The 24,143-nt window shown below is 43.1% G+C and overlaps 1 protein-coding gene across 3 annotated transcripts in view; it reads left to right on the top strand.

The window, feature by feature from the left end:
* Nucleotides 1–24,143, top strand: part of LOC131206505 (CUGBP Elav-like family member 4) — a 120,495-nt gene that overhangs the window by 43,439 nt on the left and 52,913 nt on the right. For 2 of the 3 annotated variants that reach the window (XM_058199083.1, XM_058199082.1), the window contains exon 2: nt 16,232–16,240. The exons of the other annotated variant lie outside the window; for it this stretch is intronic. In XM_058199083.1, coding sequence (XP_058055066.1) covers nt 16,232–16,240 — 9 coding nt within the window. The remainder of the gene's footprint in view (nt 1–16,231; nt 16,241–24,143) is intronic. 3 annotated transcript variants of the gene reach the window in all.

The following is a 24,143-nucleotide window of genomic DNA, read 5'->3' as shown; positions in this document are numbered from 1 at the left end:
CTTATCGGGAAGGGTCGCTATGCGCGAATGCGGTTTAGCGTGTCGAACGGCCCACGGCCTATCCGACTGATGACCTGTTCCGGTTGGGCGATGAACGATGATAATTTCTGGCTTCATTGCAATTAGTCCCGCTCATCTGTGTAGCTCGTATCGAAGCCACATTACTTCTGCCGATCGTAGCACGCTTCCGTGCGGATGGGCCTACGAATGTGACGCTAATGTTGTGGCAGCCGAACTGGTGAGCGAAGGATCGATCAGCCAATCGATCAATCCCAGCACGGTGCCCGACTGAGCCGCAGAGTGCGCTGGGGCCGGTAATATCATAAATTAATAATCATTCAACTGGATGACTTAATCAATCAAATTTCACTGGGGTTTCCAACCCATTTCAGCGGCCGCCGGCACTGTCTGTCCGCTCTTTCGCCGTAAAGTTTGATTGAAAGTAACCTCTCATGTTTTCAGCGGAGCTGCCTCGGCGTTCCAGTTCTTACTACCTCGATTCTCCTAGTGAAAATCGCTCGCATTCGGGGCGCTACAGCGTCATGTAGAGAAAATTGAATTATTTTCATCAAAAACTTCAATCGCTGAAGCATCGGAAAAATGGGAAGCAACCGTGGTGTTCTTACTTTCAACTTTATTTTTTTCGATTTCTCTCTCTCTCTCTCTATATGTTTCTTTCTTTGTTTTTTCGTTCTCAATCGCGTTCTCTCGCGCTCTCAGAAGTATGTTTCCCTTCCTTATGCTAATGATTGATATGGGCAAGGGCCAATATTGATGACACGCAAACAAGACAACAGTAACTGGCTTAGCACGAACCACACAAAATTTAACGATGTCCTCGATATAGACGCTCGCTTACTTAAGCATTTTTCGCCTTGGCCGACTAGAGACGTAATATTAACGAAAATCTGTAGGAAAGGCACAGTACAATTCGAGGTACGAGGTTATGGAGATTTATAAAAAGTTGCAGTCGCGTTAATTTCGTGACTTATCTTTCCCAATATCTTTCGCTTTCACCAACATCGCAACATAACAATTTTAGTTGCCATTTTACTCAAAATGGTTCCCTTCTTGCCCACTCATTTTGGTTGTAGAAATTTCCTTCGGCACACAAAATCAAATGTAACTGCGTTGATGAATACTTTCAGACATTATGGAAAACGAAGAATTCACTTTTAACTGTTTACAAAAGGATTCGTATCGGAAACATTAGTGATTATTTTTACGTAAAATGTGGCTGTTGGTTACAGTGATACCAGCAGAAATAAAAAACATTTGTCCCCATCGGAATCACAAACAAGTTCAAATTCAACGTTCTTCTTTCTTCATGGCCACAGTGTTACACTTGCTTTATATCAAGAAGAATATTTTTAAGCTACCAACGATACGCACTGGCAAGTATTGTGTTTCGTCTACCAATGCTGGATTTGCCTTTAACAGTCTTGTGCTTCTGAAAGTTTCTCGTCGCCTATGTATTTAAAGGGCGTTAGTAGATTTGCTGAAAATATGGAACATTTTTAAGCACGTTGGCGTTCGTCTCTATGGTGATTTGAGAACCTTTTTGTACCTCTACCGTTTTCATCGTTTTCTATTATGCTGCAGGTTGCCAGATGGTTAGATCTGTTTAACGAAGGGCAGTCTCCTAACAACCCTTTCAATGAAACAGCAAATGCTGGTCGCCTAGGTAGCCGGAAGCCACGGTCTGGTAAAACCAGGCGACAATACTGAAAATTTCGACTTTGATTTTACGGTTTGACGATTTCTCGACACATCGTTTCTCGGAGCGGTGTTTGAATGGAGCAGAATTGGAAAGTACATTCCGTTTCCATAGCACCCTTGAAGCCAGTGGAACGGACATCGAACGGAGAACGGTGCCGCATGTCCTAAGCTACCGAAAGAAGTCGGCATCAAATCGAAAGACGTTTGTAACGAAACTCACTCCACGTCCAGGAGAAAAGAAAATTCCACTAAAATTAAGTTGGAATTTCAGTCCAGTCAAACTGTACTTCAAAGAGAGATGCAAATCATGGGAGAGCAAATCTTGTTCATGCAGTCGTTGGAAGCGCGCTGCCGACATTAGGACAGCTCCAACATACTTTAAAACATGCCTGTCTGAGTAATTGTGTTATTTTGTGCGACACGGGGAAACTCATCTTTAACATTTGGACGTACGATTTATGTAGTGTAAAGATAGAAGCCTCATGAAATGCTTTCAATGCGACGGAAAGCTTCTTCCATGCATGAGGGGATGCCAAATGTCAAAGACAAAGACAAATTGAAAAGAAACCATTACCCGCACACAACACAGATCCGAAGGACGGAAATTAATTCCACCCATGTGAAATTGCAAAAATAAAACTGACACATGAAAATAAAATGAAATACCGCATTTTACACCTCCCTGTGGTAAAAGAGCGTTTTTGTGATACCGTTGCCAGGGGTCTTTTATTTTCCCGTTAAGGCTGAATGTAGCTGCATTCAACAGTTTTTTTAATCCCATGTCGTGGCGGATCTCTTTCATTCCAACGCCAGCGCTGGCTACCGTTGGGAACGTGGATTTTGCATATAAAAAGGGCAGCTACCAGCTGCAGCAGTGTACCTCAAACGCGGCAGGCGAAGGTAGCAGGGTAGGCGAAAAATGTTTAAACATCGGCGAAAAAAAGTCGTGGCCAAACTACTAAATCCCATGTTACACGGTTGCACTTTCGGAGCACAGAGCTGCATGTTCGTGATTTTGTTATGATGATTCGGGATTTTCCAGGACCTCGCACTCGCTGGAAATGGCGTTGCGCAGTCCACTGTTTGCCAGTACTTTCTTTTTTTTTACATTCCTTTCTGTCTTATTTTTTGGAGCGAACCCATCCTTTCTCGCCCGAACGCAAGGTTCACCGTCGTTATACACTGAAATGAAGTGAGCACGATGTTAGCAACTGGCAGCTTAACCCGAAATACGTTGGCGATCTACTGCCCTCCAGCCCTGGCTCGTCAGCGGGCTCTGGGTGCATATAGCTTTCAAATGGGTTCGTACGGCAGATGTAACAAGTCCAGAGATTTTCTATTTCTCGAGCTTTTCTTGCGCCCTGTTCTAGTATCGACGTGTTCAAATAGTGACCTGATAGCGGACTGCGGACTGCGGGTAGTTGGTACGAGGCAAAACGCTACGAACTGAATTTGAACTACAATTGTATGCCGTGATTTGAGGAAGAATACCACCCCATAAGCTCGTATGAAATAGAATTCATATCCAGTAAGCGTTTTTGTTGTTACATCCTGTTGCCATCCGCTCTCAATTTGTTGGCGAAGGTGATGAAGGGAAAAACGGATACGCTACGGACAGGATGCTCTGCAAAGTACTTGGCAAAAAGCTCCGAAATTCAATTTATTCTTTAACATTGACGTTTCCTGATATATATTTTTCATCTTCCCGCACTTTTACTAATAGGTTGTTAGTTTAAGTTTTACACCACTACATAAGTCATAGGCCACCCCTTAGGGAGAGTGAGGCTTTAAGAAGAAAACTGTCTTTTATTTAACTTTAGGTGATTTCATACTTCAAACCGCATATGGTCCATCACACTAAGAAAACCGCCCAAGAAACCGCTTTAGACCTTACAGCCACTCCTGATTAATTAAGTCAATGTGTGTTTTTTCCAACTATAACACGGTCAGCATTGTAAGAGTCATCAATAGATTAATGAACGCGTTTTACGCAATAACGATGTTCATGCTGTTATTGTAACGTCAAAGTAAAAATACCTGCTATAGCCATTACTAAAATTTTCATTTTATGTTGTTGTATGTTGTTGTTGTTCGAAATATTAACTCTCCGCTGATATGCTCAAAATGGAGCATCTTTGAAGCTGCATTAATACTTTTTATGTACAAGAAGAGAAATTGCTTTATGCTCAAACACCGAAGTGAACAATGGAGTGAATCTTCTCACGGTTTCATGGCCCTTCCCTCTAAAATCTCCTCTTGAACACGATCCTGGAGCCTCTCCTCATGCGTATACTCCTTCCGGCAGGTATGAGGGACATTCCATTCATAAGGCCAGGTGTGTCAGCGACACTAGCATGCGGTATGCCTGTTTGGCATAGCGGCTTGGCATGAAACACGAGGACAACGCTACAAGTGTGTGGATTAAAGTTGGAAAATCCGTGTTTTTCACATGGTCAACTGTATGTATTCACATAGTTAGTCATGTTCACACAGTGATAGAGTATTCGGTAACGCTCGACGTTGTCACGCAGTAAACCGTCGGATTTGTTTGTTCACCGAAGTTCTCGATTTGCCGGACCTTCTAGTTAGCGATACAACATGGTTGCGAAAAACAATTAGTTAGTTTGCACATTATCTTTTTGACTTTAATATCTTCATCATTTAGCATAATATAAGCCTCGAAACATCATTCTACAAACCACGATATTTTCACACGAGCAAATCTGTCCCGGATTCGTTAGTAGAGATTTTACCTTTTCCATAACGTACTAATTAAACGTTCCACACTCCACTTAGTTGACACATTCGCCATCATTACTTTTTGATCTCATCAAACATTCACATAGATTAGTAGGTACAAATAAGCTTCAATTGCGGCGGCCGTGATATTTTTACCGAACGACGACCATACTGGCAGAAAAAATCCCTGTTGACCAAGGAAAGCACAGTTCGAAAGAGACGGCAAATACATATTTACTCTAGAAAATTAATTTAAAACTCGGTTACCAAGGCGGCGGGAGGAGAAAAGTTAACACAAAAGGCGTTTCGTGTTGGTAACTGTTGACACTGGTGGCCCCCGGTGTCTGTGCGAATTGTGATGAAAATGAAAAAAATGGAAATCACTTTCAAATATAATGTGTTTATTATGTTTTCTATTCTTGCTGTTCTGGTGATAGGAAGAGGAAGGTAGAACATTTTTTCATTCCTACGCTAGCCTACTCAGAGTCATACCCCAGTGTCCAAATAGCGACCAGAGACTATTTTTTGGTTTTTCAGTAAAGAACGACAACAGCAGGCCGCTCTGCTGCGTCTTATGCTGCTCGGACACGGCTGAAACCGGTGGAAGCTGCGGCTTGAAGAAACTGGTTTTCGGAGTGAGGTTTTTAAAATTGATTTCAAACGCTCTCCTGGCAATTCCTGGAGCTACAATTTCAGTGCGCCATCAAGAAAACGTTTGTTGGTTTTTGGACGAATTCTTGAAGCAGTTTTCGAATGGTCCTAAGCATTGTGGAGCGGAAAGACGGTTGTTTTCTTGGACACCCGAAAAATGGAAAAGTTTTATCGTCTTTTTTTTGTTTTACCACAGTTTGCAAGTTCTTCGAAACCGAAGCCAAATTGGAAAGAAAAACTTAAAGTGGCTTTTTAGCATACATAACCATTTTCTCTGTGCTGGGTAAAATGAAACATTCAAGGCAATGTTCTGTACTTCCCGATGGGGGATTCCAGTATTACAACTTGTGTAGCTTGGGAAGCAACCTTGGGCCCAGTGCGTCAACCAGCATTTCCATTCGGCACACATTAATGCCCCAGCGTCGCCATGACTTTATTAAAGTCGTCGACAAATGTCACCTCCTCGGTTCCTCCAGTATAGACGGGCTGGTTTCTTGTTGTCCTCCACCGCACCCTCGAGAAAGTTGGAAAAGTAAGAAGAAATTAATTCCTCGGCACAACCGCAATTCCCACCGCGCGCACCGGGAAACAGATTCCGGTTCGCGAAGGTTCGAACCGGTAACTACGCGAGGGTTGACTTCGCAATCCTTTCACGGCCTGGATGGAGATAGAGCGCCCCTTACTTTCCGCGGCTTGCTTTCTCTGCATCCGCCGGCCAAGTTCCAACAGAACGCCAATAAAACCCTCGTGGGCCAACTTTTACTAACAACTTAGCAACAACGACCGCTGGTTGACAAAATCTCCTGTCGTCACCGCACTCATTGCGCCCGGAGGTTTGCAATTAAATAATTAGGAAAATAATTTATTCACGTTCCCAGTAATTGCAGTAATCGCAAAACGGGCGCGAATAATCATTTTCTACCACCGTTAGCAGAATTGTTGCATCGGGACAACCACCTGCTAAAAAGCTACAATGCGAGCTTCCTCCTTCGTACGAAGTCAAGCAGCGTGTGTGCGTGTGTGTGTGTGTTGTAGACAGAATGGTGCTCGCCCCTTTCGGATGGTGTTAACGCCGTAAAAGCGCCCTAGAGTCCTGAACCCGCGTAGTCCATCGCTTGGACCAGCGGACCAGCGATAATTGTTTGTCCGTTCCCTGCCAGCGCAAACATGGATATGATTAAGGTAAACATTAGCATAACCAAATTACGGCGTTCGCGCAATGCTCGCTGATTTGCAGCACTGGCACTCCTGGGAGGGGGCCCGGGAATAACACGAGGAGCAGCACAATCCGGAAAAAGGTTACTGCTCCTAACTTTTTCCTCCATTTTCCCTTCAATCATCATCAATGATAATCTCGTGAAAAAGGTCCCGTCGTTCACCTTCGGTAAAGGGCCGCCTTCTAGTTCCATTAATCTTGCTAACAATATAATAGTACCAGCAAGAGAGGGAACTGGGAAAATGACGTTCGGCGAGGGATGCCCCGCACGGGACGTGGTGTGCGAATGAGATGAACGGATGATGTGCTGGGGCGTCCACCGCGCTTCATTCCTTCTTCCAGTAAACAGCCGTGTCGACAGGATATTAAAACCGCTTAAAGCTTCCTTAGCTCATTTCGCGTTGCTCAATTTTCTCGTCCAAATCCCGTGCCCGGTATGGGCCAATGATCGTAACAACTCCTTCAACGTGGGCAAACTTTTTCTAGCTGCACGGATACACTTACACACCCACATGCGCACACCATAAACTGAAGCTCTCTGAAAGCTCCCGCTTAACTGGGTATTCATTTTTATCGAAAGAGTAATAAGCCCCGAACCAATTTCGCTTTATTCTATTTTCCTGTCGGCAGCGAAGCGTCTTTAATGAGCGAACCTTGAGGCAGCGGGCGTGGAAATTTTTAACACCATTCCATCGTCTTGAACCCTTTTCTACATTTTCTTTTAATTTTGTCTGCTCCCGCGGTGCGGCACGGCGTCCTATCCATCGTCGCAAGATCCTTCGGATCGTCCGTTGTCGAACGAGCAGTGACGGTGGAGCACGACCGCTAGATGCTGTTAATTATTCATTATTCTGAAAATTTTCAATTCATTTGCCCCAACGGCGCGAATCGCGTCCAGGCAGGCCCTGCAGGGGGGAGGAGAAAAATTAGGCAGTAAAATACGAAACAAGGACAAGTTACTACGAGACACAACACCGTAGCGAATCCGCTGGTGAGCTTCGGGTACAAGAATTCATCTACCGTTTTCGCAGCCCTCAAAAGAAGGCAGCTGCACGGACACAACCAAAACCGTGATACCAAACGATAGAATATTCACTTTCAATCCTTTCCCGCGCACAGTATTGTGATTTAAAAATGGAAAACCTCCCGAAAGAAGATACAACTCATTTTGATTAAGCTGTTAGATTTCGTTGATCCAACCTGGGATAACGGTTGTCGCATGTTTCGCGTTAAGTCAACTCGTTAATCCCTCTGCTCGTTAACATTGCCGCCATTTTATCATTACTTGGTTAAATGATTTCGTCATCATTAACGTGTCGAACCAACGCATTGTACGCATGTTTATAAACAAACCACAAAACACCTTTTTTATACGATTTCATACATTTTGCTTTCCCGTCCACGACATCCGACCTGCTATGGCGGAGATTTGTTAATATCTTTAACACTACACTTAAACAAGTGTGGGAGAGGTTATGAAAAATTGCGCTCCGTTACGGTTAACTGACACAATCGCAATGACACCTCAAATTTCCATAATCCTTACCAATCGCGAATGTCCTCTCTTTGCGGCCACGATGACAGTAGAGTTCACAACCGCATATAACAATTATCGTTCTGCAAGACGCTTCGACGCTTCAAGAATCCGCATTCGCTTTACGATTATCGTAACTCCTAAAAGCAACATGAAAATGGCCCTATAATCCTGAAGCAACAGCACGTTGCGTGCGACGTTCATTTCATTTGCTTTTGTTTCGTGCAATTATTCATTACGACCTGTCTTATTTTTTATATTTTGTGCCCTGGAAGCGGACGCTCATGGCAAAAGACAGCTCAACGAACACCAAATCATCGGCAACACCCTCAGAGAGACACAGGCGTTCTCCATTTACAGTACAATGTACTCTACACGCTCCAGAGCGCCAACACAATGTTGAGTACGGTGAATAATTGACGTTTTTATTAACTTTACACTATGAGACCGTTTATTGAGCTGGCATGTGAGAATGGTAATAATTTTTATCGCTTTATATTTCCATTTCCATCACTACACGAGCCATAGACATGCAAACCATTTTCATTCTCTCCGTGAAAAATGGGCAAAGAACCATTCTGTGATCAACGATGCTCACAAGCCTGCATCGTGTAAGCTTTCCTCTTTCTGGTGTGGCCAACCTGGAGAGCTAGGTTTGGATGTCTACCTATACTCCTTTCCTGGCAACTGTGAAGGTCTACTTCCTGGTCGTTCATTCCGCTAGTACATCCGGTTGCTGCTCTCGGTAGAAAAGTAATGCAAAACAGAATGTAGCAAACAAGCCATTAGCTATAAGACATTCACGGTAAACATTTCTGCGTAAAGCAGCAATAACTGAAGGTAACAAACGCTGCTGCTGTAGGGGTGTCATACAATGGACGGTATTGCAACGGCAAACGAAGAATTCCTTGTTTTGTCATAATTTTTCGGCTACGATCTTCGTGTATCCATGCAGAACAAAAATCAGAAAAGAAGAAAAAAGTTCTTTTTGTTTTAATTAAACCAGTGGCAGTGGCGATGCTTTGTGCGACATCGTGTAGGGATATAAAAAGGCGAAAGAAAAATTTTGCTTTCATCCTTTTTACCACTGTCTTCGGTTTATTACTTCGCGAACGAATGGCGCCCCCTTATTAAGTAGATAAATCTAAAAACACCATCCGCGAAACATACTATAAACACTCAAGAATTATTATTAACTAAAATTTTAGTCTAGTGAAAACGTTCATGTGTTCTCTAACCATATTCTGGCCCAAGGTGGATTGCATATAGTTGTTGCTATCTTATTGTTAAAATCACTGACACCTAGTTTCCTGTTAAGGTGAGTTAATTTTCATTCAAAATTACATCGTATAGTAAGAATATGAAACAAACAAGGCAAGAACAGGCAATCAAATAACACGATCAGTTTAGCTACACACCTTACCGATACGACTGAGAAAATAAAATGGTTTCCCCTAAACTACAGTCATTTTATGGTCCAACGTTCCGGCACCCAATGTTCCACTTCAGCCGAAAACTTTAGGTTTCATAAAATAAGTAAAATTGTATTAATCTTATGGTTAACTGTAATCCAATTCCAATAGAAGGGAGGATTTCCCACAGCAGTTTTGGACGTGACGCGAACCCATAGAATGGCCATAATATGGACATCAAGCTGAAAGCCGATTAAATTGCAGCGGATCAGTCCGGAAAATGGCCTCAGCGTCCTTTCAGCGTGAATTTTATGGCTTGTTTTGTTCGTGCGGGAGCGCTTTTCTCCAGATATCGCAGAGCAACAATCAACCGCAAAACGCGAAGATTTTCATGGATAAAATCTCCCACAATTACCTTTGGAGCTAATTTTAAATGGGAGGTTAATTCAGATTCAGAATAAACCTTAACTTTCGAATGTTTTTAAGAGTTTTGCTTTTCGTTGTAGTGGTCGCCCACACAGAGGGCGAACACGTGTTGAGCGCTGTGCTCGATGCGGTCGATTCTTCCTCCCATTAAGGTAATCCGTAACCATTCCACTATGCCCCAAGGTTTCTAATGCAAAAACCGAGTATACCACTCCCTTCGTGGTGTGCTGTCAACGTTCTGTTGTTTTTTGTATCTTTATTTTGTTCTACGCTGCGCTTCAACACAATCGACCGCCGAGCCCAGCCTCAAATGAGTTCAGCTTAGGTGCTCGTAAAAACACAAAAAGTCGTCTAAGGTGTCACACAGCAGAGACTTTCCGTGTAAGTGATCCGTAAAAGGTGCTCGTCGTTATGGGATAAATGGAAGGCGAAGACGGGAAGAATGCGGTAATAGATTCACCTCACACACCTGCACGACTCGCCGGCTAGGTCGGCCACTCGGAAGGACGAACACGCTTTTTGTGCCATCGCCTTCAACATTTCCACTAATGAGATTACCCCCCAATAACTTTGACAATGAAGTAAACTTTTTCTTTTTACTACCAACCACCAAAAGGATCAATGTGACGGCAGTGGAAGCTACTCAAACTGCGCTGAAAAGAAAGGTGTACTTGGGCATTCTGCTCACGATCCTAGCGCCCAGCTCTAGGACTCGAAGAATTGAGCAGACGTTTATCGTGCACGGCAGCTGTGGCCGGCGACTGACAATGGTGGTAGCGAAGCAAATTTTCGCCTTCTTAAAACTATGCTTAGCGATTTCTCGCGTTGCGACAACACAAAAAGCAGTCACACAAAAGGGCACACTTAATCCTGCCAATTTTCTGCAATTTGACTCTAAATTTCTGTACTGTATCTCAACAGTTGAAAGAACCTCGTCGCTGGCCGATGTTTGGGAAGTTGATAAACTTTTCGAAACTCAACGCCTTGGTAATCGTAAAAACCGACGCAGAGTTTGACCTCTTCAATCGAGTTGTACTCGGTTGTTCAATAAGTTTTGCGGTTCTTTAATTCATGGATTTTGGCCATTGGATTTTTTGCTTCTGCTAACTGTTCTTTTTTCACATTTTTTCCTTCAGTTGGTCGAAAAGATTTAAATACTTCAGTCAAAATATTGCTTACACTGTCCGATGAGTTGCCTAGGACTTCCCCTAAATCTCTTTCAGTCTCTCGACGATTTTCCAACACGATATCCTGTATTTTTCCTACGATTTCAGATGTTGTTGCTGTTTTTTGACGTCCTTGACGTGGACCGTCGTCAAGGCCACCTTAAAATTTAACAACCCATCTACTGTACTAATTAAAGGCAAAGAGTCCTTATATATAATATAAATCGAACATACGAAGAGTGCACCAATACAACAAAGAAATTGGCAAATAGCGCGCCCTTTGTGATTGAATCTTAAAACTTATTGAACAGCCTGGTAGATACATTGCAGTGCAACAAAACAGTCGACCACAAGAAAAGCTATCGATCAACTACCTTTTTTGTGCTAATCTATGAGCTATCATCGGGCTCCTCTTTTTCCCTATTAAATGTATTCTAATAGAAAAATGGGAGTTTGAATAGGAGTTTGAAAAAATGGGGGCCGCGGAAACGAAGAAATGTGGCAGCCAAGCAGGCTTCGTTGTTTCATGGGTCGACGGAAAAACGCCTAAGTAACCATTGAAAGTCATTAACTTTTAATGACTCATAAATTCGTATCTCTTTTTTATTTATTCCTGGACCAAGACATAACTAATGGAAACAATGGGCATTTTCCATGCGGGCTTACTACAAGTTGTAGGCACTTTCGGTCGCTCTGGAGTAAAACTCTGTTGATGGGATGAACCGCGGTTGACAAACTGACTGCTTGACAAAGAATTGGGAACGAAACGTCAGTGTACCACGATGAAATGTGCCCTTCCTTGGAGCAGCATAGAAGCAATAGGCAGCCCGGGAAAACTGTTGAATGTCTCTTTCTCGACGAGTGCCAATGAAACAGTCGTCCATCGATGGCCCATTACTTCGGCGTTTTTCTCCCTAATCATGGTGACAGTTTTACGACCTCCCCGTCGAGCTTCATCGTAGTCAGTTGGACTTCGGTAATAAAAACAGACACAGAAAAGCTCATTAGATGCCGCGCGGCAGATTGTATGAACGCGTTTTCACAGACAACGAAATAGACGCGATTATGGAATGGAAAATGGAAGGCGATGGAGCCATTTTGTAGTCCTTACCGAGCCAATGATAATGGTGTGCATACAGTGGTGGGCTTCAAGAAGTCTGAGGGATGACGGGTTTTGACTCTCTAAAAGCATTTTCCAGAAAGTTTGAGTTCTCGGCCCCATGCGATAGCATTTATATTCTCTAATCAAAATACGATTAGTCATTGAACGGTTTGACTGCACTGGTACAGGCATGGTCTGGAGGGAAACGAAGAGGACTGATAAACCGTACAATCCTGTAAGCCATTGCCGTAGAATACGAAGCTGTCAGAAAGGGCGAAAAGGCATAAATGGTGCAAAAAATAGGATCTGTTTAAGGGTTCAATAAATCAAGATCGAAACAAGAGATACAGCTGAAAATAATCTGATTTGCGGGCGAAGGATTGTGAATTGAGTGACAGCAGTTTTATTGGTGCTTTCAGGGCAATCTATAGTATATATTCTCATCGTCTCACCGTTGGCATAGTACGATCGAGAGAATTTAGATACCGTTTCTTTCTGTTGTCCATGGCCTGAGAATTGAGGCACAAGGGTAAAAGACAAAACTTGATGCAGGTGGGTTTGCTCCTGTGGCCTCTCAACTGCTTGTTTATATCCATATTTACACTTCTTAAAATAAATTTCTTAAGGCTATACTATCGAAATACTTTAGCGAAATATTCCTTAGTTACCTTTGATTCTTTTTCATATGCAGAAAAGAACATTTGACCCTTAGTTGATTGAGTATCTGTCGAAGGGTGTTTGTGGAAGTTATATTTTTTCTTGGAAACATCCCGCTAAACACAACATACTTCACGTTTTCGACTGCCACACACAACTACACGCAGCGTTTGACTTGTCCCAAGGCTGCTGAGCGGAAGAAACGACACTGCAACATCCTGGGAGGCAGTTAACGGCAGGTGTCGACTGTACCCTTGGTTTGGATCCGATCCGCGACGGCGGCTGTCTTGGGATGGGTTGGTTGCTTTACCAAGTTATGTTACGCCTGTCTAAATCAACGAATATTAAATTCCATCCAGCGCTTGGGAAGCCCATTAAAAGCATCGTGATTAGGATCGTCACGTAGGGTGTATAGGAAACCGGGGGCTCTTGAACGTTTTCGCCCACCACACGGTTCGGAAATGGGCTTTTCGGAAAATCTTTGCTAACTACTTCCTCCCGCACCAAGCTCGTCGGTGCCATGTGTTGATTGTGCACGTGGACGTGCTGGCTGGCATTACAATATTTGCCACACGGCATCTGGCGGTATCACTCGGCCTCGGCCCCCCCCCCCCAGGACGATGATAGGAAACTCATCCGTTCAAGAGGATGGGTTTTGGATTTTTGGTACAACACAGTTGGGCGTACCAGCGGCCGAGTACGTTGTCGTGATTCAAACGATTCGTTTTCTTGGCCGTCTTTTTGGCCAACTCCTTCGGATCCTGTTGCGCGTTGTCGGTGCTCCTGTTGGGTTCGGCCACCGGCACATGTCCCAACTTTTCTTGCATTTCCCCTTCACGGCGCACAACTTCGGGGCGTAAAATTGAAATATAATAAAAACTTATTTATGCATGTTTTCCCGTTTTCTGAATCCTGCTCGTCGCTATCGCAAGATCTGGAATGGTGCGTTCGAACATGGGTGCCCCAAGTCTGGGTTTTGGCCTTGCGCAGGCCGTCGAGTGGTAGGTAGTACGCCACAATGGTGCGCCAGAAAACGACAGTTCTTCAACCACTTTTCGACATCAAGTGCAGTTTTAATTCCTATCCGTGACGCACCATGCGGAGCAACTACACGTCAGTCGCTTACCGCCAAAAACGTAGCATAAAAGACAGACACCCACCGTTACGGCACAGCTGACGATGACGGACGGAAACAGCGTGCGTTGAAGAAATGCCGAGCGCCAGCGAGGGACAGCGGCAAAACATTAACGGAACACTGTACCGGCAGGATGTAGCGTAAAACTTCCGACCGAAAATATAGCATTTGCCCGTGGCCAGGACCGTAGCGTGGCCCGGGTCTAACGTAGTCATGTCTGGTTATATCAAGCGAGGAAAAAAACGGTGGCGCCTGCTGGGCGTGTAGCCGAGTGGATCGTCGAGCAGCAGAGAAGCTGGCCCCTGCCGTGGGTTCGGACGGCCGTTAGTGGGAATGTCTTGAAGAAACCTTGGCGGTTTCAATGGCCAGGTATGTTGCAGGCCAAAAGTAAAGAGTAAACAGGCTGGAAGGCATTTTGGTACGTGCGACTTTGAGAACCGACGGGAAGAAGCTGTTTAACTGGGATCCTTTAGAATATCTGCTCGTCTTCCGTTTCAGCCGGTAGTGGTGATGTGGTAGAAAGTAACTGTTTTTCTTTAATTTAAAATGAACTTAGCTCGCGGTACCGCTGCCAGCCGTGGAATCCTCCGAGGGCAAGAGCGAAACGTGGACGTGGTGTGTGTGTTTCTTTTCCTTTTTTAAGTAGAGTATACGTTCTGCGTGTTCTTACCATACCCGTTTCGGTATCGGCGGGAACATGACCGAGGAGCGTGTCTTGCCACACCTCTTAATTGAGTGAGAGATTAAGTTACGGGTTCGCCAAAGGAGCGATGGTATACACAGAGCAAACATATTTGTTTCCCTACCTGTTTCTTCAGTATAATATATATTTTTTGTTCCGTTGGCTTTTCCGAATGGGGCTTCGAGCTGTTGCAAGCCATAAATAAGACGAATCGTTGGAACGAAAGGAGCAGCGTTTCGTGGCGTGGAAGAACTTAAAGTATCCGCAAGAAATGCATGCTCCTGAAGCACGCTGCAGTGCGCCGTATCGCATACGTTTGCTGTTATAAGAAACGCTGCCCCTGACATAAGTATAAAAGCCCGTAAACGAATTTACTCCCGGCCCGGCGTGGGGAAATTTCAAACTGCACACCTCGAAGTATCCATTTGAAGCCACCTTGGGGGAGGAGTTCCTTAATTTTTCTTCCCCTGGATCACGATGGTGTCAATTTGCACACCACACCTTGTTTTGTATCAGCTGTGAATGCTCTCGACGTGAAACAAACCAACCGAACATTGATCTGGGGAAGTGTTTTGCTTAGCCGCAACAACCCCTCCACCGTGATCATAAATAATAGAATAAATAAATATAGCCGAAGATTTATGCGACACTATAAATCATTTTGCTATCTAGCTTCTCCAGCTAAACGGTGGACAGTTGTTAGTCGCGGTGCCAAACGGAAGAGAAAGAAATGTACGCAGCTATCGACCCGCTATCCTTTTCCGGGCTCGCGGGTCTTACTCCTACCATCGGAAGAGGTGACATTTTATGAATGCTTCGTTCACTGCTTCCGTTTAAACACCTGTTGGCTTGGAACCCCTGCAAACGGGTGGTACACCTCGGAAGACTAATGAGAAGCACGAACTGTTGGGGTACTGTTTGGCTGGTTCCAATTTCTTGTGGATGATGAATATGATCAGTGCTCAGGAGGCGCTTTGGCGTCGTAGTGATCCGTCTTTTTCTCGACTCATCCGGCCCGGGCAGGATGGGCAAACATACGACCACCTCTCTACGTCATTAAACACGAAAACAAGCACATTCGAGCGTCTTGAACTCGACGAGGCTCTTGCTGTTGATATTATACATTCTCAAGGCCCCATCGTAGCAAAACCGAAGCTTTACTTCCGTATGTTCCTCGTTGCCTTCCCTTTCTGGTACCGTAAGTGAAAACCAATGCTTCATTTTACCATACCTGGATGCGGAACGAATTTCTCCGCTCTGTCCGTCCAAGAGTGGCCAGTACGAAAGAGGCAAATCAGGTTCTGGCATTCCGGCGGCGATGGGGCTTGTGATTACATTTAACGATACGGCGACAAACAACCTCGGGCGGCATTCCAGCGGGAACGAACTTTGGTTACATTTCCATCGAGCGATACCGAACTGCTACTTTGTAGAGCCGTCAACCGTCGGGTCATGTTTCGCAGTTGCTGCTTTCGGTATGTTTGGTTATTATTTTAGGTACTTCGGTCGTTCGTCTCGACGGTGCTCGCACGGTGTATAAAGTACACGAAAGAGTCAGAAAAGTGCCCAAGGAAGCATGAAACATGACCGACCATCCATCGTTTAGCCGCGGGGGCTAGGGAAATGATCTTTTAAGCACAACCGAGCCAACCGGCGCCCTTTCCTCTTTGCAAGGCGCTTCTGACAGCGCATCGTTTGGCCGGTGGCGAATGGACCTCAATTGAGCAGAACGAGAAGAATTCGCCTTAAGAAACCGGGTGACATTGAAGCAAACCCCTTGCCGGCCTGCAAGAACATAACGGTAGCCGGTGGACAGAACAAGCGCCAGACGACAAACTTGTTATCAGATATTTTCGTGAAACAAAAGCAAGAAACAAAGCGTTAATGACTTTTCATTTTGCCACCGAACCTACCGCAGCCGTGACTGGGAGTGCCATTATTACGTGTCATTAAGGCGAAATGTTCTCCCGGTCGGCCAGCAAAGTTGATCCTCCACTACGATTTCGGCTGGTTTCACTTTAATTCGCTCGTTGAACCTTGCCCGTTGAAGTAAGGGTCGCCGCCAACAGTGTCATATTCGATGGTTTGTCATCAAATAAGATTTGGTTACATCTGGCTTCAACAGGCAGTTGCTGGCTAGCTATGGCCGAGAGAGCCCACAGTTTAAACGAAGACTTGTGCTTGATATGAAATAATCTCCCCGATGAACAGAGATCAAATGAGACACGTACTCGAAAACAAGCAAACCGGACGAAAATCACTGGCCATCTTGAAGATGTTTCCGTATTGATTATTACGATACAGAAAAGGTTTCCCCGGCACAGTATCCAAATGGGGAGCACATTTTTCACCGCAACGGCCACGGATAGCGGATGTTTCTCGTTTGGTGAGATGGTGCGTAATACATGCTCACTAGGTCATTCGGCAACAGGGCCCCTGGCCTGAAAGGACATTCTGTTCCCGCGGCTTTTGATGGTGCTGGCGAATATGAAAAAAAAATATTTATGCGTGAGAGAATGCAACCGTGAGTGGGGATATTAGAATTGCTACTACGTTTCCTCACGGCCTAATCCACAGGCGATCCTTTTTCGCCCCTTCTTATCATCAAATCATGTGTATACGCGCATGGCCTCAACAAGAGGGTGCCGCCTACAGTATCTTCTGTTTGGGAAGGCTCCGAAAGAAACAGCTAACGTCGGTACGATTTTCATGTAGATTTATGCGTTTTCTTCTAATCGTTCTCAGCGAAACACATAAATATACATTCGCACTACGTTAACTCGCTTTCACCCTCCAAACGTAAAAGGTTAGACGGGAGCATTGCCCCATCAGTTGTTTACGGGGCCACACGGCGCCACAGTTTGCAAACGTTGGTGCTTATGCGTACGCCGGGGGAGGCACAATGTTATGCTTATGAGAAAGAGATCACCGAAAACAGTGCACGCGGTGAATAAATTTAAATGTTCATAAATTTCGAACGCACCCACGCATTTTGGCAATCCCTGGGCCATTCTCACACACGTTTGCGCCTCGCCGTGGCACAACGCAGCTGTGAGCCTCGACGAGCTTCGAGGTTTAGCTTCGAGATTCGTGCCTACCCTTCAGCGTGAAACCTTTCCCTGTGGGTATTTTTCACCACACCTACCACATACATAGAGTTCTGTTTGGTATTTTCCGAATAATCTCACAAATCGGAAAAATATCCTCTCGGGACAAGTGTCTGCGTACAGCCGGCAAATGTGGGCCGACTTTATCTTACGGAATAAATCAAACGCCTGTCAGCCCTGACTCAACCGAAGTGGTAAATGACGTGCGAGAAAAAAACCCCATCTTCCCACAAGAAAGACGGGGTTTCATCTTGCCTGTCCTTTCCAGTTCCTTCCATAGGTGCACAATCAAATGGCTACACCCGAATCGAATTAAGGTGAAACTTGCGACCAGCTTGTTTTTAATGCGGGCACATTGCTCTGTTGAGCACATAAATCATGACACGTAAGTCAAAACATTGAGGTCCCTAAATAAAATGAAAGAAGAGTATGATTGAACAAAATGTCACAATAAACCCAGCCACTGTGGTCAAATAATTAAACTAAACTTCTGCAAATAGAACCAATAGCAATAGTAATCCTAGTTCATTCGTGTCTTCGTTCTCGAGCGAAACGGCGTTAGTTTTTTTTTTTTCATTTCATGTAGATAGGTGCACATTGATGTCAACTTTGTTGAATATTTTAGTTAGTAACGGTGTGTTACATCGCTGAACTGAGGGGAAAATTTACGTGCGCTTTTGTGCTGCCAAATTGTCAGGATGAGCAATTGAACACGATGAACCTGTGTGTCGTAAATCATGCTAAGTGGTGTGATTTATTGTAGCACGTTCCTGTCCTTCTCAGTTTCACTCATATCCACCATAATTCTGAACAGGATATACGCTAGCAGAGTTTGCGATTGGTAAATGGATGACCAACAGTGTATTGAAGTGAACGTTCAAACATCCCATTTAAAATTCTTGTGAAATGTACAATCTTACATCTTACTTTGACGAACGATCGTATCGTTAAACTAGACTTGAACAACTAACTGTTGCAGGTTATTCACTGTAGTAATTGTATTAAAGCTTGTACTACAGAAAATAACAAGCAAAGAGCAATTTTCCGCGATGCCCTGATTGTGTGGATCTCTATATCTGCAACCAATACGAAGATCCGGTTCGAATAGTCGAAGCATTTTCCGAAAATCATTTATCAACATGTCCATCAACAGATCAATTATGTAGCACGGGAGAAGTAAAACTTGTTTTATTTCCTAGCGATGTTGTTTGGCGAAAGGAACCGATTGCGTGCCTCTGGTCTCCATACGCAACACACCAGCGGCTGCTGTTGCTCACCGAATGGTAGTTTGGCAAAGTATTGAGTTCCCATTTTTCCATTTCATTACACGCCAGCAAAAAACTGTCAGAACAAGAAATAACTTGCCAGATGTTGTTGATAAAGTAGATTGATTGAAACTGAAACTCCTTTCGCATGTGACGCACTGAGAAAGTGTAGCAAAGTTTTTCTTCCGTCGCTTTCGGTCCCGGTCAACCTGTCCCGTCTTGCAACAACGAGGCCTCGACTTAGCTACTCGACCATAAAACCGTTTGATTCAACACATCTTACACTGTTATTTTAATTACTTTAGTTATACGTTTACGAATAACTATTGGTATTCTTTGCTGAGGAACACTTGAACGGAAGTGGCAAGCATTTGCGAAAAGGAAGCGATTAAGTGTAGACTTCCTACAAGGAAAAACAGACGAGAGCGAATATGAATTGAAAGAAAAACAAACCATCAAACTAAACTGACTATTCCATGCAACCATAAGGTGCTATATCAGATTGGTCCGCCCGGAATGGGTGGGATAAGTGTCAGATAGATTGAAACTTTGACCAGGGAAATACGCTGAATTTCTACAGCAAAGCAAACACTTTACGGCTGATTTTTCATGCGAAAACGTAAACACGCCAACCGAAACTCTGTTGCTCATCACGTCTAATGTAGGTGGCTTTTACTGCGAATGTGATGGTGTTCATTTCGAGAGTCTTCACGGGTCTGAGGAAAAATAAGAGGAAAAAACTGAGGTCGTATGGATGGATGTGCAGCAGCGTCTATCTCGTTGCAATTTGGAGGAAAGCGTTCTACATGTTTGCTCTACCTTACAAAGTAAAGCTACGTGCGGTGTTTCGCCAGACGGGCGGTGCCCAGATAAGCCATAAGAGGAAAATCTTTCCTTGTTTTTCGTGCTGTAGCGAAACGGTATGATTTAAAAGGTGGAAAATTAATGGTTAAAATGCAAATCTGTGTGCTTTTGGTTTTTATTTGTATCAAGTGTGGAATAAATCAAAAAATTCCTCTACGAACTCGACATAGGAATGACCGACCCTAGGGCCCTTGTGCATGCACAAATCACCTCTCTGCGCATTTCATTCCTGAAAGAGGCATCTAGCTGTTTGCAGCCAACTATCGGTATGACAACAGAGGTAGCGTGTTGAAACTAAAGCAGCTTGCCGCGGCTACCATTGACTTGAAATGATGATCATACGCCCCTCTTTTGGTGCATGACGACAGTGGACGAGCATGGCCAACCCTCTGTGGGAGTCCGTTTTAAAAGGAGTACAAGGAGAAATGAGAAATGGTAAAGATCATGGAAAATTGCTTTGGTTTGGCAAGCTGTAAGCCATTGCTTTTCACGAATTTCGAGCGATGGATGAATTCCTACCGGACCCGGACGATAGCTTTTATGCCGAAGGTGGGCAAAATTAAAACGAACTCTGCTGCAGCACGGATCCGGATAAGTTTTCAGCACTAACGTTGGTCATTTTTAGCAGACTGCTCTCATCCGAACATACTACCGCGAACGCACCAGCCGTGCTGGAAAACATGACTCTGCGCTTTGGGAAAACGAAAAGAAGACCACTTTTCACGGTACGAGTGTGGCTTGTGCGTATTGAGACGCTCTAGTGATTTGAGTGCATATTGCGTATCGCTACGAACAAAGATTACTACACAATTAGCCAGAGTAAATCATAAAAAGGGCTGATGTAAATTTGAAATCGGCTTGGCAATTATTCTCATTTTGGTTTTCAACAATAATCCAACATTTGAGCATTGCAATGATTGTCTTGTAGTGAGGTTTTGTTATATTTATAATATCTTATTATATAGGATATTTGTAATTCATAAATCTATAACAAATATTGAGCAGTGCATTTTCCAATACTTAGAATGATGTTCCTTTAACTGTACTTTTCGGGAATTATTGCTATATGAAATGTATCATTGGTATTAGTAAACAACGACCTTCATTTTTGGGGATCTACAATTGAAAACACATTCATACAAGACCTCTCATAACGATTGTAGTTTTGTTATAGTTGTTTTATTTTCTTCCCTCTTTTACTTTTTATAATTGCAGCCACTACCTTTAACACATGAAGTCGATGCTGATTCGTATCGCATTCCGCAAGTAGTTTACGAACTATTTTCCTCTGCTTGTTGAGCAAAGTCAGCTCAAGATTGTGTGTGATTGATGCCTCAGCAGAAATAAAACTAAAAAATTTTGGCACACAGCAACACACTAAATAAATAATCGTAAAAGAGCTTAAACACAGCTGCAAGGAAAGCAGTTTTTCTGACAGTTACACAGTACAATTATTGGTTTCCGTAGTAAATACTTAATGTGATAGTAAAAACTAGTATTAGTGCACTAATTAAAAGTGACAGTGGTTTTAATACGTACTTTTAATGCAAACAAAATTTGATAGAATCAAGTTATAAATTAATATATTGTCAGAAAGATGCTTATATTAGTGAAAGTATTGGTGCCAACCCATCTGATGCGAGTCAGAGTTTGAATTAAAAAGTCAGGCACGGAAGAAGAACAGGTTGTTCGGAAGACTACTCCGAAGAAGAATCTCATTCCATCCATCCTTCGATACGAACGACATCTGAGAGCGATTAAATGCTGACAGGCGACCAGGGGGCACATCTTCGTCAGTGCGAGTTCTGAAAAGTAAGATTATGTCCTTTACTATGTGTCAAGTGCTTCCTACCATACTTCTTCCTACATCAAACACGGAAAAAACTGAAACCCTCATACCAAACCCTCGTTCCGAGCCTAAACGACGGTTTCCGCTGCGTAGTAAGATTGGGATGCGATATGCCGATAATACTCTAATGGCGCTGCTAGGCCAGAAAACCCATCATTTATGGTCATAAATTAAACGGCGACAGAGAAAACTGTGCCAAGTCATTCTCCGGCAATTCTCTGACCGTAGCAAACGTTCAATCTGAAGAAACACCAATCCCCACTGAGCTTTACTGACTCACCATGGCCGGTATCGGTGCTATGCAAATATCTCACAGAATGGGCTACAATCAGTGTTTCCAATGTGGAATGTGGGTGACCAGCGAAGCTAAGGACAACAAACGAATTTGAAAGAAGTGAAAATAAAAAAAAGTAATACACCGATCTTCACAGCATAGCATGAAATTGGTTTTCAGTTCACGCAAGTTCTGCTGGTCTGAGATACTTCCTTCTTTGGCCGAGGTCAGAGTCCCATCGCCTCGCGAGGGACGTTCAACCTACTGACTTTGGGCAATGGAAAAAATGTACCCGAAAAGGGAAATACATACCCAAAATTTTAATATTCATTTAACGCCATGAATCGTGACTAACATACAGGTCCCATCATTAAGCCAAACATACGCAACGGGGGACGTCGACTGTATCGCATTCCAATTTTCCGCCAACTCCGAGGGCAAGTCTTACCCAGCGGAACCGTTTTCCTCTTCATCTTTTCAGTCAATAATATTCCTGGCGTCCCAACACTACACCGTTTTGCCAATCACAGTCTTACTTTTGACGTTCTCTTACATGTGCTGTAAAAGTATATACTAATACACTGTCACCCACCTACATACCATTTTTGTTATCGATGTTTTGCCCTATTTGTTCGCTGTCGTATCCTTAAAGTGTTGTTATTTAATCATTTAATAGGTTGTTCGTAATTTCTTAGTAGTTTGTTTGGAATCTGCGTCAACCTTTACCGGAAAATATTCAAATTCAAAATGATTCTGATAATCATATGGACGTTTAATAGATTCATGAAATATGAAAAGGTCGTAGATAAAGTAATGTGTCGTGTTACATCCTATAGCACGTGTATGCCTGCGATAAAAGTATGCCGATGAAAAAGCTCTACTGTTCTTATAAGTGTTTCTGTATTTACTTCTTTAGTGTCTTAGTGTCTTAAATTCACAGATATTATTGTCGAAGCACATGGAGTCTTTATAAAAGTTGTTCTGATATCGTACGTTACACGACTCAAAATCAATTTTGAAACATACTCACATTTTCTAGCATCCTGCAGCGAACCATAAAAAAGAAGAATACCAAAAAAGATTGTTTTTTAAAATAAACTTTCCCGGGCAGAATGAACCAATTCAAACACCCATCTATTGGCATAATAATTTATGTGGCTTTTGTTAAAGTAGTTTACCTTTTTAATACCAAAAAACCGAAGTACATGAAGAAAAATCATATGTTTATGAAACAGTTAGCGTATGTATACCGGACCAATGAAAACTAAATAATATACTACGGCCCAGTCCGTTCTTCTACGACAAAAAAAAAATTCTTAACATATTTGAACGATTGGCCCTTTTTGTCTACACAGAAACGCCAAGGTTATTTTTTGAAAATAACCAGCAATAAAAACATATCACTATTGCATGCATAAAAATATATATAAAAACGATTCAGTGTCTTAATTTGCAAACTGTTCTTTGGTTGGAACACTGGTTCATAACATAAGACAAAATAAAGCTACAAATTAACTCACCAAGCCCAAGTGAATGCCATTGATTTTGGTCATTTACGAAACAAGGTTGCGAAATGAAATGTCTAATGAACCCATGAACTGACTCAGAGGCACTAAGGCAAGAGGTGTTTCGGGCTGTCAGAAGAAAATTAATCACACCTTCTATTCTTTTATTAAGAATTACTCCACTTCCCCTACAGCACACACCGCGCATAGTTTGTTTGGGTTTGTTGGCAACACTCTGAACGTTCTTGACTGTAGGAGTCACGAAGTACATTTCTGGGTCACATGCTGTGAACCTTAACACATACCAGTTTCGGTCAGTCAGAACTCCGGTGTGCTTAAGTATCCAAAGACTACTTCATTCATTCAGAACATACTGAAGAAGCATAGGCTTCGAAGAAAGGGAACACATATCTTTATTAGTATTTGTGCTCCAAAACCCGCCAGCTTTGATCGTTGACTGGTTTTCATTGAATTTCATTTATGAGTAGTCCTTATACAGAATAATACATAAATTTAGAAACCATTATGTAGACGCTCAAACTCTTATAGCAATAAAGTCTACATATGTTTTCAAAAAATGGTATAAAACTTTGTCCAATGGTTTTTTGTAACCCAATGTCAAAGCTATTTTATTCTAGTACATGTAACCTGATACGTAGTTAATAGATTCCGGCCAAAACAACAGTAGATATGATATGAACCCATGAACCTATCGTAGAGTCTTGTACAATGGAACCTGGTACAAGTTCTTAGTTTCTTATTTAATAAAATATGTAAGCGATAGCACTGCGTTTATGTTCCAAATCTTTTGGGAAACTAAAAGACGCAGTTAATAAAGCT

Source organism: Anopheles bellator, chromosome 1 (assembly GCF_943735745.2).
Source record: "Anopheles bellator chromosome 1, idAnoBellAS_SP24_06.2, whole genome shotgun sequence".
Lineage (NCBI taxonomy): Eukaryota > Metazoa > Arthropoda > Insecta > Diptera > Culicidae > Anopheles > Anopheles bellator.
The sequence above is the reverse complement of the archived record's forward strand: the minus strand, read 5'-3'. Positions and strand labels throughout refer to the sequence as shown.